Below are 16,222 nucleotides of genomic sequence, written 5' to 3'. Positions count from 1 at the left end.
TCAGGAAGAGAAAGCCATCATTCTTAGGGGAAAAAAAAAGGAAAATGTGACAAATATGAATAATTACACACCACGCATACATACACATACATACATTATGGGCTTCTGCGGGGAAAAATAAGTAAACTTTATATTTTCACACCCCAGATTGATGATATAGCAAAGCATAGGGTCTACCCCTGTGCACTCAGATTTCAGAGATGCCCACATGGGTTTTCATCTCAACAGTGGCTGCATAAACCTCCAGTTATCTTAGGAAGCCGCAGAAAATCAGCTCCATGAAGGATGTGATTTGTTTTGTGTTGGATTTCATCTGGCTGAGCTGCTCGTATGGAGCCTGGGGCCCAGAGACTCTTGCCCCACACTGAGTTATGGAGCTTACCATGGGCTTTTCCTCCCTAATAACCCTTCCTTGTCGCCTCTGCTAACAGAGCTGAAAGCACAGGACGTGTAGCTGCTACCGTAGCTCCACCAGTGAAGTGTGTACAGTCTGGGAGCCAGATCTGCAGCATTCCAATGCTAATGCAGTGTGACCGTGAACATGGAGTTTGAAGAGCATGACGTCTTCCCATTTTAATCAAACTGGATGGGAAAAAAAATCACTAGTTAGATTCTTAATTTTAGGGCTTTCTGCAATCAGAAGTCTTGGTTTATTCATCAAAGTTTGTTACTTTCTTTAGGTACTTTGTGGACATAGGAGTAGTGTTTCTCTTTTTTTTAATCAGCCCAAAATGTGACTTAATTTTTAAATGAGGGATTTCATGTGTAAAGCTGAGGTTTCATGCCAAGGCCTGTGACTTAACCTATAATGTGGAGACTTGAAGTGTCATGAGGCTGACTTTCACTCATGTGTTCATATAACTATTCATTAAGTGGGATAACTGTTCATTAAGTGTTGCCTCGGAGTCCCATGTAGAGCTTTAGGATAAATACAAGCAGTGACCTCTGTCCTTGGGGAATTTACAGTTTCCCTCAGAAGATCAGCTGGACATGCCCTGAAGAAGTAAATTATGACAGAAGCTGTAAGGACATTAGGAGGGTGTGACATTTGGCCCCGAAAGATCGATGGTTTTAAAGATGGGACATAACCTCCCCTTTTGGCTCTTAATAAATAAGCAAAGACTTCTTGAATTTTAATATTCTTGAAGGACTATTCAATTTCAGTACTCTTGAGGGAATTCCATTTCCCTCAATATTCAATTTCAGTATTTTTGAGGGAATATTAAAAAGGATGGGAGGAAAAGAGTCTAGGTTTGAATAAACTGTCACTATCAGTTCCTAAAATGATGGTATATCAGAGTAGCAAGAGACCTTGGAAATGATGAGGTTTTTCATCATTTTATAGATGAAGAAACTAAGGCTTAGAGGGATTAAGTGACTTGCCCAAGTTAGTGAATGAAAGAGCCACAGCACAAATTGAGTTCCTGAATCCAATCACGATGTTTTTACCCTATACCATATAAAGAATATTTTTAAATTATATAGAATATATATAGAATGTCTTTATAATTTTGAATTTATATATATAAATATATAAACTCATCACCGTTTTCTGTATGTGATGGTCTTTTGCAGTCAAAGGCACAGTAGACAGAAGGCATGTTTCTGAAGTAGATTCAGGCACCACTGTGACTTATTTATTTGCCACCCCTAAAAAGTACTGAACAAGGTGACAAGCACACAGTAGGCCCTCACTGAACACTGTTGAAATGACCATCAATTACAAGGGCAACCCTCCTGCTTCTCTTTCCACTCCAACAAGTGCTCTAGAGAAAAAGGTGGGAGTTGGCCTTGGAGTGTGAAGCAGTGCTACAGGAGATGAAACAAGGGGAACAGAATTCTTCTGCTTCTTTCCCAGGAGAATCTGGGATCATCCTACCACTAGGTTCAGCACGTGCTTGCCTCTTTATGAGTTCAGTGGAAATAATAAGCAAGCCACTATACTTCCCTTTTTGTCACTTTTACCTCTGGTTAACTGTGATTCCTGATGACGTCAGCCCTGACTCCTTATAAGATTTTGAATAATAAATCATCCCTATCCTGCTTCTCTGATCCTACTTGGGCATAAAAATCCAGATCACAAAGCAAATTCCCAGCCTCACAATTGGACCCTTTTCTTCCTAGAAAAAAGCCACTCACAGGATCCTTCGAAATAAGAAATTCCTGTGGTGTATCCCAATCTGTGGGGACAATAACAAAGTACCTCCCTCTAAAGGTTGTTATAAGAGTTAAATGAAAAATATTTTAGCATAGGACTAGCACAGGCATCTAGTAAATGCTGAAGAAGCACTGGCTTTTTTAAAGTGCCTTTATAATATAGCTTCATTTAACTATGCATTTATAGAGTACCCAGTGGTACTGTGGGATACAGTGGCATACAGTAAGGAACTCCGGAAATCAACATGCCTGATTCTTATTACTGACCTTACAGTTTCAGGCATCAAATATTATATTTGAAATTCAGACTCACCTTGATGGGGACACCTTCTCTATAGGAAAAATGATGTTAAAGGTAACAATAGTAACGCCTGCCTTACACACAGACACACTTATATGCATGGCCGCCTCTCCCTCTCCCCTTAAGGCTTTATGCTTTAACCTGCCTGATGCACCATCTGCCTTCTCACAGATCCCCCCCACGTCCCCACGCAGTTGGACGACATCAGGGCCCTGCTCTCAGCCACTGGACCGAACCTTCCTTCGGTGCTGACGTCTCCGCTGGGAACACAGCTGGGCCTGGATCCTGGGAATTCCGCTCTCCTTGGTGAGTCCAGCCCTCTGGAACATTGGGCAGAGATCCAGGACTGGACAGGATTTATGGGTGGGTGACTACTTGCAGGTGGGAGGGAAGCAGCAGTCGGGGGTGGCCAACAGGAAATCACTAAATTGCCTACAGAATCCAGACTCACCAGTGGAAACTTGGCTGACTTTCCATATGAGGTGACTGAAGTTCTTAGTCTGGACCTGAGCTTGTCCAGAGTCTAATGGGGCTCCTTTCTAAATCCTCTTGGGCTGATGCCACAGTCCAGATTCTCTCAGTCAGATTGATGGCGCTGAGTTTGAAGAAAGATACAGCAGTGCAGAACAGCTCCTATATCTCCTCACCCCTTGCCAACTGTATCCCAGTACTCCTCCGTTACCTCTTCTTACCTAAATTAGAGCTATAACCAGCTTTCAAGGAGAAAACTGCAATATCAGTACCTCCCAAAAGCCAGGCAATCTATTTAAACCTCCTTCAGTAGGTGGGGCATAAAACCAACCCAGAGAGACTCCTCAAGGCAAGTGTTTAAGTAACTCCACCAGGTACAACTTCCCAGGCGTCTGTCATTGGTAACCTCCACCAAGTTATTGCCCATGTGACTGGCACCCTCTTGTAGCAGAGAGTTGTTCAAGGGCATCCACATCCTGGGCCCCTCACACCAGAATCATGGAGATGCCAGAGCAACCTCTACATTCCCAGCATGACCTCTGGAGATGGTCAAGGTGGAGAAGAAGTCCTCTGCCCTCAGAGGCCTGGGAAAAACAGGCCTACAAAATGGAGAAAATCTTCATGCTCACCGTATGTGGCCCCAAATGTTGGTCACAGTAGCTAGAATTATGTCCTTGGCTCAGTGTTGAAATTTCCTCTACTCTTCTCCTCGCCCACGTGCAGGGGACAGGAAGCCAATGGGTTCTCAGTCATACTGGTCATAACTTAACAATACGGCCCCAGGGCTTGGTATCTTTAGGGTTATAGCACAGAAAGATTACCTTCAGTTTTTGTTAACATCTGAAATTAGCATAGAATGCATACAGGCCTATGGAAAAAGCTTCTGATTTCTCTGTTTCTGATCTGGGTAAAAATAAAACACAGATACAGTAACAAGTAGCGCTGTTTCTGGTAACAAACTTGGCATTGAGTTTTTCCACGTCATGTTGATCAGAATTCACAGAAGTTTAAACTTGCTTCTTTTTCTTTGTTTGTTTTGGCATATAAAGGGTAAATTTATTCCAAATTAAACATGTGCATTGTAAACTTTATTTTAGGCCCATCACTATGAGAGATTGTCATAGATTATTATCATTGTCCAGTCACTAGCAGGGTGTGCAGCAGTTGTTTATTTTCAAGTTCAATAACTCTTGGGTCACTCAGGTGCCATTCAGCGTGCTGGAAAAGTTGACCTGCTCATATTTTCCATGATAGCTTTACTTTCTTTCTCCCTTATTCTGGAATAATATTTTGTCTTATTTTAGCCATGGGCAATAAGAATTTATTGTGCTTTATGCTGCTGCATTCCATTCCTAGCTTATAGTGCTTTGTTACCTTAGACTGGTATTTAAATCTAACAGTTCAGAGACACCTTAATGCCCTAGTTCACATCCAGACTGCTCCACCTGAGCAGACCACGGAGGCAGTATGCATAAAGTCCCTGAATGTAACTGCATGGGCAAAATGGACTCTAGTGGTGAATGTCAGCGTCTTGCCAACACCATTGAACTAGGAGAGATCCATGTGGAATCGTGGAGACGAATTAGGGAATGGTGTCAAGTATCAGGACTCTGAGAAGTAGGTCACTGGAGACAGACCAGAGCCTCATTGTTATGCTTTGATGCTGAGCACTGAAGGATGGGGGGTAGGGTTTCAAATAGGCACAAAGGAAAGGAAACAGGCCCTCGAGGTGAGGAAGATGCCAGGAGCCCGGAGATGAAAACGTGTGAGATGTGCATCAGGTGTCTGTTCAGAAACAGCTGTAAGACCCCACTGCTTTAAAACTGATGACAGGCAGCTGAGCTGGGATAGAAACTAGGCCTTCACAAGGAGCAAGCCTCAGCCAGAGCTTGTCCACTCAGGTGTGACTCCAACCCTTACCGGAAGCGTTCTAACAGCCTCCCTCCATCTTGGGCCTCCCTGGCTAGTGACTCATCCTGATCCGTTAGTCCATTTGCTCCCTTTGGACCAGCTCCCATCCCTGGCTCCTGCTGGTGGCCCTTTCAGACCAGAGAATGCGCTCTGGGTACAAGAAATAAGCCAGAGGCCAGAGAGGAGATTCTGTGGAGGGTTGTTTAGAACTCAGAATGGTACACAGCATCAAACTGTGGAGGACCTTGATTATTAGGTATGGGGGTAGCTTTTCTATGTGGGAAATGGGGAGGTATCTTTAGAGGGTTTTTAAGTAGGAGGATGATGTAGTTAAAGTAATATTTGAAAGAATTAATCTGACATTCTATAAGAGTGAGTAATCAATAGTGAGAGAGATTGACTGAAGAAACACTGTGCTGAGGGTAACAGATGTTCTAGATCAGGATGGAAATATATGGCAAAGATATTTGTTAATCACCCCTTCCACAGCCAAGACACCCCTAATCAATCATGACACTCAGCCCAGGCTCTGCCTTGAAATTCATTTTTTTTAACCCTTTTGTGTGGTGTGTGTGTGTGTGTGTGTGTGTGTTATAAAAATTTTATTGAAATACAGTTGCTTTACAGTGTTGTGTTAGTTTCAGGTATACAGCAAAGTGATTCAGTTATACATATATATAAATATATGTATTTTTTTACATTCTTTTCCATTATAGGTTATTGCAAGATATTGAGTATAGTTCCCTAAAACAACTATACCCCAATAAAAAAATAAATAAAAAATATATATACGCTACTATATAAAAAATAGATAACCAACAAGGAGCTACTGGAATTCATTTTAACATTCTGACCAAGCATGTTGGCGACTGATATATAGGATGAAAGCCATTTGCCAGCCCCACTGTAGCCAGTAAATGTTGAGACTCATGTGTATGTATTTCTCCCATCTACAAGGCTACTTGGCCACAACAGATTCAAAGAGCTCCACGGTTCTGTGGCACAGGGACAGTAACTCATGGGCCTTGATTCTCGTGCTTTCATGGGAGGAAGGGGAGAAGGGAGATTTGGGGTTTTTAAAGCCATACGTCAGCACCAACTCTTCTCCATAAAGGTTGAGTGTTGAGAGTCCCAGTAGGTGAGCCTACCCAGAAATGGCTGTTTTAGTTTTCAGACAGTCTAGCATTGTTTTCACTTCAAGCCACTGTTACAGCTTTCGAGAAGGAATGTTCATTGAGTGACACGTGCATGGGCTCATCTGAGCCTCACTTTCCATAACTGTAAATGAAGACTTGGGACAAGTGAGTCCCTTGCTGCTCTCACACTCTTTGCTGTATGACATAGACATGGAAAATGCCCAGTAGAGGCTCATCCATGCAGAGTTGACCCAGCCTAACTGAATCCCTCGTCCCAGGCAAGGCAGATGCTAAATTTTTTGTCCTTGTTTTCCAGTTGTTCTTTGTGCAGGGAGGCCTAAACTGCGCCATCTGCTCTGGAGGGCAAGGCCAGCACCCATGCCACCACCTTTGGTGTTCCAAGGCCAAGCAGTACCCTGCAGGGTTCCATTTTCAGAGCAGCAGCATCTCAGGCCTCCCCACAGCACCTAAACCCATTTGCAGCCTTCTGTCAAATATTCTTTTGGCCACTAAGGCCCAAGATGGATATTTCTCACAGCATCATTTATAGGGCATTAGCATTGATATTTTTTGAAAAATAAGTTTTATTGGAGTTTTTATTATAAGAGCAATGCGTCTGCATTGTAGAGCAATTAAAAATAGAAGCAAAAAGAAGAAATGAAAATGATCTATAATTACCTGGCCCAGAGGTAACCAGCACAAATATCTTTTTCCTAGCCATTAATATATACATTATATATTTTTCTATCTAAAATGAAATCATACTCTAAGCACTGCTTGTAACTTTTTTCACTTAATGGTACATAAGAGTCATCTTTCCATGTCTCTAAATACTTTTCTACAGTTTTATTTTTGATGCCTGCATTAGTAGGAGGTATCATATCTTATTTAACCAATTCTCTAATGCCGAACATTTAAATTCATGAAATCTCTTGCTAATATAAAAGCATAGATACTCAATACTCTGTAATGACCTATATGGGAAAAGAATCTAAAAAAGAGTGGATATATGTATATGTATAGCTGATTCACTTTGCTGTACAGCAGAAACAAACACAACATTGTAAATCAACTATACTCCAATAAAAATTAATTTTAAAATATAAAAACATAGATATGAGGAATATTCTTATTCCTCTACCCTTGTGTACATCCCTGTTTACTTAGAATCAATTTCTAGAAGTGGAATTATTGTGTCCAAAATTTCGTATATTTTTGGTTTTTGCTGTATGTCGTCAAATTGCCCTCCAAAAAAGTTTTACCCATGTATGTATCCATCAGCACAAGATGAGAATTCCCATTTCCCGCAAATATTATCAATACTAGGTATGGCCAAGTGTTACTATATTTACCATTTTAATAGGTGAATATACAATAGGATAAAATATAACACAAAAAAAGGTATCATTTTTTATTTTTATTCCTTCGATGATGATTTTCAGTCATTTTGTTTTTAATGCTTATCAGTCATTTATATTCATTTATGAGTTGCCTGGAAAGGTTCCTTGTTAATTTTTTATAAGTATTTATCCTATTTTATTGATAAGATACAATACATATTCAGGTATTTTTGCATTTATTTGACATAGAAATTTTTTAAAATTGAAGTTTAGTTGATTTACAATGTTAGTTTCAGGTGTACAACATATTGATTAAATTTTTATAGATTATATTCCATCTAAAATTATTATAAACTATATTCTCTGTATGGCTATTTTCTCTGTGCTGTACAATATATCTTTGTAGCTTATTTGTTTTATACATAGTAGTTTTGGGGGGGGGTTTAACATCTTTATTGGAGTATAATTGCTTTACAATGGTGTGTTACTTTCTGCTTTATAACAGAGTGAATCAGCCATACATATACATACATCCCCATATGTCCTCCCTCTTGCGTCTCCCTCCCTATCCCACCCCCCTAGGTGGTCACAATGCACCAGGCTGATCTCCTTGTGCTATGTGGCTGCTTCTCACTAGCTCTCTATTTTACATTTGGTAGTGTATATATTTCCATACCACTCTCTCACTTCGTCCCAGATTCCCCTTCCCCCTCCGCGTGTCCTCAAGTCCATTCTCTACGTCTGCGTCTTTATTCCTGTCCTGCACCTAGGTTCGTCAGAACCTTTTTTTTTTTTAGATTCCATATATATGTGTTAGCATACGGTATTTGTTTTTCTCTTTCTGACTTACTTCATTCTGTATGACAGACTCTAGGTCCATCCACCTCACTACAAATAACTCAATTTTGTGTCTTTTTAAGGCTGAGTAATATTCCATTGTATATATGTGCCATTTATCTGTCGATGAACACTAAGGTTGCTTCCATGTCCTGGCTATTGTAAATAGAGCTGCAGTGAACATTTTGGTACATGACTCTTTTTGAATTATGGTTTTCTCTGGGTATATGCCCAGTAGTGGGATTGCTGGGTCATATGGTATTTATATGTTTAGTTTTTTAAGGGACCTCCATACTGTTCTCCATAGTGGCTGTATCAGTTTACATTCCCACCAACAGTGCAAGAGGGTTCCGTTTTCTCCACACCGTCTCCAGCATTTATTGTTTGTAGAATTTTTGATGATGGCCATTCTGACTGGTGTGAGGTAATACCTCATTGTAGTTTTGATTTGCATTTCTCTAATGATTAGTGATGTTGAGGATTCTTTCATGTGTTTGTTGGCAATCTGTATATCTTCGTTGGAGATATGTCTGTTTAGGTCTTCTGTCCATTTTTGGATTGGGTTGTTTGTTTTTTTGATATTGAGCTTCATGAACTGCTTGTAAATTTTGGAGATTAATCCTTTATCAGTTGCTTCATTTGCAAATATTTTCTCCCATTCTAAGGGTTGTCTTTTCATTTTGTTTATGGTTTCTTTTGCTATGCAAAAGCTTTTAAGTTTCACTAGGTCCCATTTGTTTATTTTTGTTTTTATTTCCATTTCTCTAGGTGGTGGGTCAGGAAGGATCTTATTGTGATTTATGTCATGTAGTGTTCTGCCTACGTTTTCCTCTAAGAGCTTTTTAGTGTCTGGCCATACATTTAGGTCTTTAATCCATTTGAGTTTACTTTTGTGTATGGTATTAGGAGTGTTCTAATTTCATTCTTTTACATGTAGCTGTCCAGTTTTCCCAGCACCACTTATTGAAGAGACTGTCTTTTTCCCATTGTATAGTCTTGCCTCCTTTATCAAAAATAAGGAGACCATGTGTGCGTGGGTTTATCTCTGGGCTTTCTATCCTGTTCCATTGATCTATATTTCTCTTTTTGTTCCAGTACCATACTGTCTTGATTACTGTAGCTTTGTAGTATAGTCTGAAGTCAGGGAGCCTGATTCTTCCAGCTCCATTTTTCTTTCTCAAGATTGCTTTGGCTATTCAGGGTCTTTTGTGTTTCCATACAAATTGTAAAATTTTTTGTCCTAGTCTGTGAAAAATGCCATTGGTAGTTTGATAGGGATGGCATTGATTCTGTAGATTGCTTTGGGTAGTATAGTCATTTTCACAATGTTGATTCTTCCAATCCAAGAACATGGTATATCTCTCTATCTGTTTGTATCGTCTTTAATTTCTTTCATCAGTGTCTTATAGTTTTCTGCACACAGGACTTTTGTCTCCTTGGGTAAGTTTATTCCTAGGTATTTTATTCTTTTTGTTGCAGTGGTAAATGGGAGTATTTCCTTAATTTCTCTTTCGGATTTTTCATCATTAGTGTATAGGAATGCAAGATATTTTTGTGCATTAATTTTGTATCCTGCTACTTTACCAAATTCATTCATTAGCTCTACTAGTTTTCTGGTAGAGTCTTTAGGATTCTCTATGTATAGTACCATGTCATCTGCAAACAATGACAGCTTTACTTCTTCTTTTCCAATTTGGATTCCTTTTATTTCTTTTTCTTCTCTGATTGCCATGACTGAAACTTCCAAAACTATGTTGAATAATAGTGGTGAGAGTGGGCAACCTTGTCTTGTTCCTGATCTTAGTGGAAATGGTTTCAGTTTTTCACCATTGAGAATGATGTTGGCTGTGGGTTTGTCATATATGGCCTTTATTATGTTGAGGGAAGTTCCCTTTATGCCTACTTCCTGGAGGGTTTTTAATCATAAATGGGTGTTGAATTTTGTTGAAAGCTTTTTCTGCATCTATTGAGATGATCATATGGTTTTTCTCCTTCAATTTGTTAATATGGTGTATCACATTGATTGATTTGCATATATTGAAGAATCCTTGCATTCCTGGGATAAACCCCACTTGATCGTGGTATATGATTCTTTTAATGTGCTGTTGGATTCTGTTTGCTAGTATTTTGTTGAAGATTTTTGCATCTCTGGTCATCAGTGATATTGGCCTGTAGTTTTCTTTATTTGTGACATCTTTGTCTGGTTTTGGTATCAGGGTGATGGTGGCCTTGTAGAGCGAGTTTGGGAGTATTCCTCCCTCTGCTATATTTTTGAAGAGTTTGAGAAGGATAGGTGTTAGCTCTTCTCTAAATGTTTGACAGAATTCACCTGTGAAGCCATCCAGTCCTGGGCTTTTGTTTGTTGGACGATTTTTAATCACAGTCTCAATTTCAGTGCTTGTGATTGGTGTATTTATATTTTCTATTTCTTCCTGGTTCAGTCTTGGAAGGTTGTGCTTTTCTAAGAATTTGTCCATTTCTTCCAGGTTGTCCATTTTATTGGCATATAGTTGCTTGTAGTAATCTCTCATGATCCTTTGTATTTCTGAAGTGTCAGTTGTTACTTCTCCTTTTTCATTTCTAATTCTGTTGAATTGAGTCTTCTCCCTTTTTTTCCTGATGAGTCTAGCTAATGGTTTATCAATTTTGTTTATCTTCTCAAAGAACCAGCTTTTAGTTTTATTGATCTTTGCTACTGTTTCCTTCATTTCTTTTTCATTTCTTTCTGATCTGATCTTTATTTCTTTCCTTCTGCTAACTTAGGGGGTTTTTTGTTCTTCTTTCTCGAATCGCTTTAGGTGTAAGGTTAGGTTGTTTATTTGAGATTTTTCTTGTTTCTTGAGTTAGAATTGTATTGGTATAAACTTCCCTCTTAGAACTGCTATTGTTGCATCCCACTGGTTTTGGGTCATTGTGTTTTCATTGTCATTTGTTTCTATGTATTTTTTGATATCCTCTGATTTCATCAGTGATCTCTTGGTTATTTAGTATCATATTGCTTAGCCTCCATGTGTTTGTATTTTTTATAGTTTTTTTCCTGTAATTGATATCTAGTCTCATAGCATTCTGGTCAAAAAGATACTTGATATGATCTCAATTTTCTTAAATTTACTGAGGCTTGATTTGTGAACCAAGATATGATCTATCCTGGAGAATGTTCCATGAGCACTTGAGAAGAAAGTGTATTCTGCTGTTTTTGGATGGAATGGCCTATAAATATCAGTTAAGTCCATCTTGTTTAATGTGTCATTTAAAGCTTGTGTTTCCTTATTTTTTTTCATTTTGGATGATCTGTCCATTGGTGAAAGTGGGGTGTTCGTAGTAATAAAAAGAAAGAAAGAAAGAAAGAAGAGAGCAACCAAACCAGAAAATAAATCCACCAATGATAACAAGCACTAAAAACTATACTAAAAAAAAAAAAAAAATACAGACAGAACCCTAGGACAAATGGTAAAAGCAAAGCTATACAGACAAAATCACACACAGAAGCATACACATACACACTCACAAAAAGAGAAAAAGCGAAAAATATATATATATCGTTGCTCCCAAAGTCCACTGCCTCAATTTGGGATGATTCGTTGTCTGTTTAGGTACTCCAGAGATGCAGGGTACATCAAGTTGATTGTGGAGACTTAATCCGCTGCTCCTGAGGCTGCTGGGAGAGACTTCCCTTTCTCTTCTTTGTTCGCAGAGCTCCTGGGGTTCAGCTTTGGATTTGGCCCTGCCTCTGTGTGTAGGTCTGTTCTTTGCTCAGACAGGATGGGGTTAAAGAAGCAGCTGATTAGGGGGCTCTGGCTCACTCAGGCCGGGGGGAGGGAGGGGTATGGGTGCGGGGCGAGCCTCTGGCGGCAGAGGCCGGTGTGGCACCAGCCCGAGGCGTGCCGTGTGTTCTCCTGGGGAAGTTGTCCCTGGATCATGGGACCCTGGCAGTGGCGGGCTGCACAGGCTCCCAGGAGGGGAGGTGTGGAGAGTGACCTGTGCTCCCTCACAGGCTTCTTGGTGGTTGCATCAGCAGCCTTAGCGTCTCATGTCCGTCCCTGGGGTCCGCGCTGTTAGCTGCGGCTCGCGCCCGTCTCTGGAACTCCTTTAAGCGGCGCTCTTAATCCCCTCTCTTCGTGCACCGTGAAACAAAGAGGGAAGAAAAAGTCTCTTGCCTCTTTGGCAGCTCCAGACATTTTCCCGGACTCCCTCCCGGCTAGCTGTGGCGCGCTAGCCCCCTTCAGGCTGTGTTCACGCCGCCAACCCCAGTCCTCTCCCTGCGCTCCGACCGAAGCCCGAGCCTCAGCTCCCAGCCCCCGCCTGCCCCGGCGGGCGAGCAGACAAGCCTCTCGGGCTGGTGAGTGCTGGTCGGCACCGATCCTCTGTTCGGGAATCTCTCCGCTTTTCCCTCTGTACCCCTGTTTCTGTGCTCTCCTCCGTGGCTCCGAAGCTTCCCCGTCTCCGCCAGTGAAGGGGCTTCCTACTGTGTGGAAACCTTTACTCCTTTACAGCTCCCTTCCAGAGGTGCAGGTCCCATCCCTATTCTTTTGTCTCTGTGTATTCTTTTTTCTTTTGCCCTACCCAGGTACGTGGGGAGTTTCTTGCCTTTTGGGAAATCTGAGGTGTTCTGCCAACGTTCAGTAGGTGTTCTGTAGGAGTTGTTCCACATGTAGATGTATTTCTGATGTATTTGTGGGGAGAAAGGTGATCTCCACTTCTTACTCCTCCGCCATCTTGAAGGTCTCCTGTACATAGTAGTTTGTACCTCTTAATGCCTTACCCCTATCTTGTCCCTCCCCTCTGCCTCCCCATTGGTCACCGCTAGTTTGTTCTTTATATCCGTGAGTCTGTTTCTGTTTTGTTATATTCATTCGTTTGTTTATTTTTTAGATTCTATTTGTAAGTGATAACATACAGTATTTGTCTTTTTCTGTGTTACTCATTTCACTAAGCATAATGCCCTCCAGGTCCATACATGTTGTTGCAAATGGCAAAAATTCATTCTTCTTTGTGGCTGAGTAATATTCCACTGTATAGGTATACAACATCTTCTTTATCCATTCTTCTGTTGATGGACACTTAGGTTGCTTCCATGTCTTGGCTATTGTAAATACCGCTGCTAAGAACACTGGGGTGTGACATATGTTTTTTAACAACCTTATTGAGATAACTGATGTACAATAAATTATACATATTTAAAGTCTAAAATTTGATGTTTTGATATATGGATGCACCTATGAAACCATCACCACAATCAACATAATGAGCATATTCATCATTCCCAAGAGTAACCTTGTGCCCCTTTGTAATTGTTCCTTCACGTACCTGCCCCATCCCAGGTAACTACTGATCTGCTGTCTGTATAGATTAGATTGGATTTCTAGAATGTTATAAAAAAGGAATCATACCTTTGGGAGATTTGGCTTCTTTCACTCAGGATAATTATTTGGACATTCACCCCCATTGTACTTGCATCAATAGCACATTTCCTTCTATTGTTGCTTAGTGTCCATTGTACAGATAAACTACAGCTTGTTCAACCACTCATCTATGGAAGGACAGAATGGTCATTTCCCACTTCTTGGTATTACAGATGAAGCTGCTATACATATTCACGGACTAGTCTTTGTATGGACACATGCTTTCATTTCTCTTGATTAAATACTTGATAGTAAAGTGGCTGGATCGTATGGTCAGTGTATGTTTAACATTTTAAGAAACAGCCAAACTGTTTTCTAAAGTGGTTGCCTACTTTACAGTCCTACCAGCAGTGTCTGATATTTCTAGTTGCTCCACATCCTCACCTACACACACTATAGTTGGCCTTTTAATTTTAGACATTCTACTAGGTGTGTAGTGGTTTCTCATTGTGGTTTTAATTTGTATTTTCCTAACAACTCATAGTGTTGAGCTTTTCATGTGCATATTTGCCACCCTGATTTCTTCTTTGGTGAAATGTCGGTTCAGTTTTTGCCCTGCTTTTTTTTTAATTGGGTTTTTGGTTTACTTATTATTGAGTGTTGAGAGTTCTTTTTATATATTGGATACAAGTCTTTTATCAGATATATGAATTCCAATATTATGTGCCTGTCAGTGGCTGTCTTTTCAGTCTTCTAATGTCTTTCAGAGAGCAGAAGATTTTAATTTTAATGAAGTTCAACTTATTAATTTTTTTCTTGTATAGATGGTTGCTTTGGTGTTGTGTTTAAAAATCTTTGCCTACTCCAAGGTCTCAAGGTATTTTCTTCTAAAAGTTTTATTGTTTTAGGTTTTATAGTTAGGTGTATCATTTATTTTGAGTTAGGTGTTATATATGTGAGGTACACATTGAAGTTCATTTTATGCATACAGATACCCAACTTGTTCCACTACCATGTGTTGAAAAGATTATTCTTTCTCCACTGAATTGCCTTTGCACCTTTGTGGAAAATCAGTTGTCCTTATATGTCTGGATATATTTTTAGACTATTCTGTTTCAGTGATGTATTGGTCACTTTAGACTGCATTCTACCCAGTGCCATACAAATCATGAGGTTTTTCAGGCTGGCTCATGGGAACAGGATCTATTCCCTTTCAGCTCCTTCTCCTAAACTGAGGGAATCCACCAGGTCCAACTTGGTTTCCCTATACTGCAGCCTGGAAATTCTCTCAAGGCACTAAGCTAGGGCAACATGGGCTCACCTTGGTTTATTTCCCATTTCTCAGGGATCAGTGCCCTTCATTGCCTAGTGTCCAGTGTCTTGAAAACCATTGCTTCATATTTTTCATTTCTTTTAATTGTTTTGGTCAGGAGGGTAAATTCAGTTACTCCATCTTGGTCAGAAACACACTTATGTCATATGCACACACACAGGAGATGTGTGTACATGTGTGTGTATATATATATATGAGTGTATCTATATATATACACACATACATATATCTATAGCATGTATGTTTTAAATATTTTCCTAGACCAAGCTGACACTCAAATTTGATAATCTTGTTCTAGGATTATTACATAGATGCTTTTAAGAAATAATGTCTCCTAGGGTTGGCAGACTATGGCCCATGGGCCAAATCTAGTTCACCAGTTGTTTTTGCAAATAAAGTCTTATTGGCATGCAGCCATGGCCATTTATTTACCTAGGAATTGTCTGTCTGTGGCTGCTTTAATACCCTAATGCCAGAGCTGAGTGCTTGCTACAGAAACCATATGGCCCACAAGCCTAAAATATTTCCTATTGAGCCCTTTAGAGGAAACATTTGCTGACCACTGATCTAGTCCATGCAGCTCATTATGTAGAAAGCATGCCAAGGTCTCTGGTGGTGATCTCACGTCTCCTGTTTCCGAGGAGGACCAAACTCTATGTCACTCTGTCCTTTATCCTGTCACTGCGTTAGGCTTTCTCCATAAAGTACAAGAGCTTGAAAGAAAAAAACAAATATAACTTGGAGGAGTAGATTTCTTCCTCAGGAAGGCCAGGAAAGAGAAAATCTTATTATAAAGGCCCTGGATTTTTGTCAGAATTAGATGACCTTAGGTGTCTCCAGTAACAAAATACATAATTATATGTGGCTTAAGAAAAGCAGTTCAGTACCTTTGCTCATACCTTCTTTAGGTCCAGAACCTGTGAGAATGTCTTACAGGCTGTATATAAGGTTTGGTCCTCTGTGAGTAGGTAAGCTCTGATGCCCAGTCAGAGGGACCCCCCCGCAACATCTCTGCTGGAAAGACATGTCATGCTAGCCCCACAGAGAGCCAAACTGCACAAGCCTTGTCTCGTGTCTTGTGATTTACCAAGAGGAGAGCGATTCAGGCATTCAAACCTGAGTTTGCAGAGTAAAGTTTTTCCATGAAAGAAGTCATTGTGCCTAGCCCCTCTCCCCAGCTGGGGCTCGAGGGTCACAGCCAACACACACAGCCGCCTCTCAACAGCATCAGTATGCTCCCCCCAGGCCCTGTACAGGGAACAGCTCCGCCTCTCAGAGCCCTTCCAGCCCCGGAGAAGCCGGGCCTTGAGGCCGAGGCCCACAGTCGGGTGGTGGTGGGTTCCTTCTGGCATTTTCTCCTCTCCTCGTTTGAAGGGCTGAGGACCGCAGAGCCC

General features: G+C 40.6%; 1 protein-coding gene across 2 annotated transcripts in view; it reads left to right on the top strand.

Moving 5' to 3' along the window:
- Nucleotides 1-16,222, top strand: part of ADAMTSL1 (ADAMTS like 1) — a gene marked incomplete at both ends in the record, with an annotated part of 469,161 nt that overhangs the window by 376,034 nt on the left and 76,905 nt on the right. For both annotated transcript variants that reach the window (XM_079706140.1, XM_079706139.1), the window contains one exon: nucleotides 2,630-2,764. In XM_079706140.1, coding sequence (XP_079562266.1) covers nucleotides 2,630-2,764 — 135 coding nt within the window. The remainder of the gene's footprint in view (nucleotides 1-2,629; nucleotides 2,765-16,222) is intronic.

Source organism: Hyperoodon ampullatus (genome assembly GCF_949752795.1).
Source record: "Hyperoodon ampullatus genome assembly, chromosome: 6".
In the NCBI taxonomy this organism is placed as follows: domain Eukaryota; kingdom Metazoa; phylum Chordata; class Mammalia; order Artiodactyla; family Ziphiidae; genus Hyperoodon; species Hyperoodon ampullatus.
This window is presented reverse-complemented; position numbering and strand designations above follow the sequence as displayed.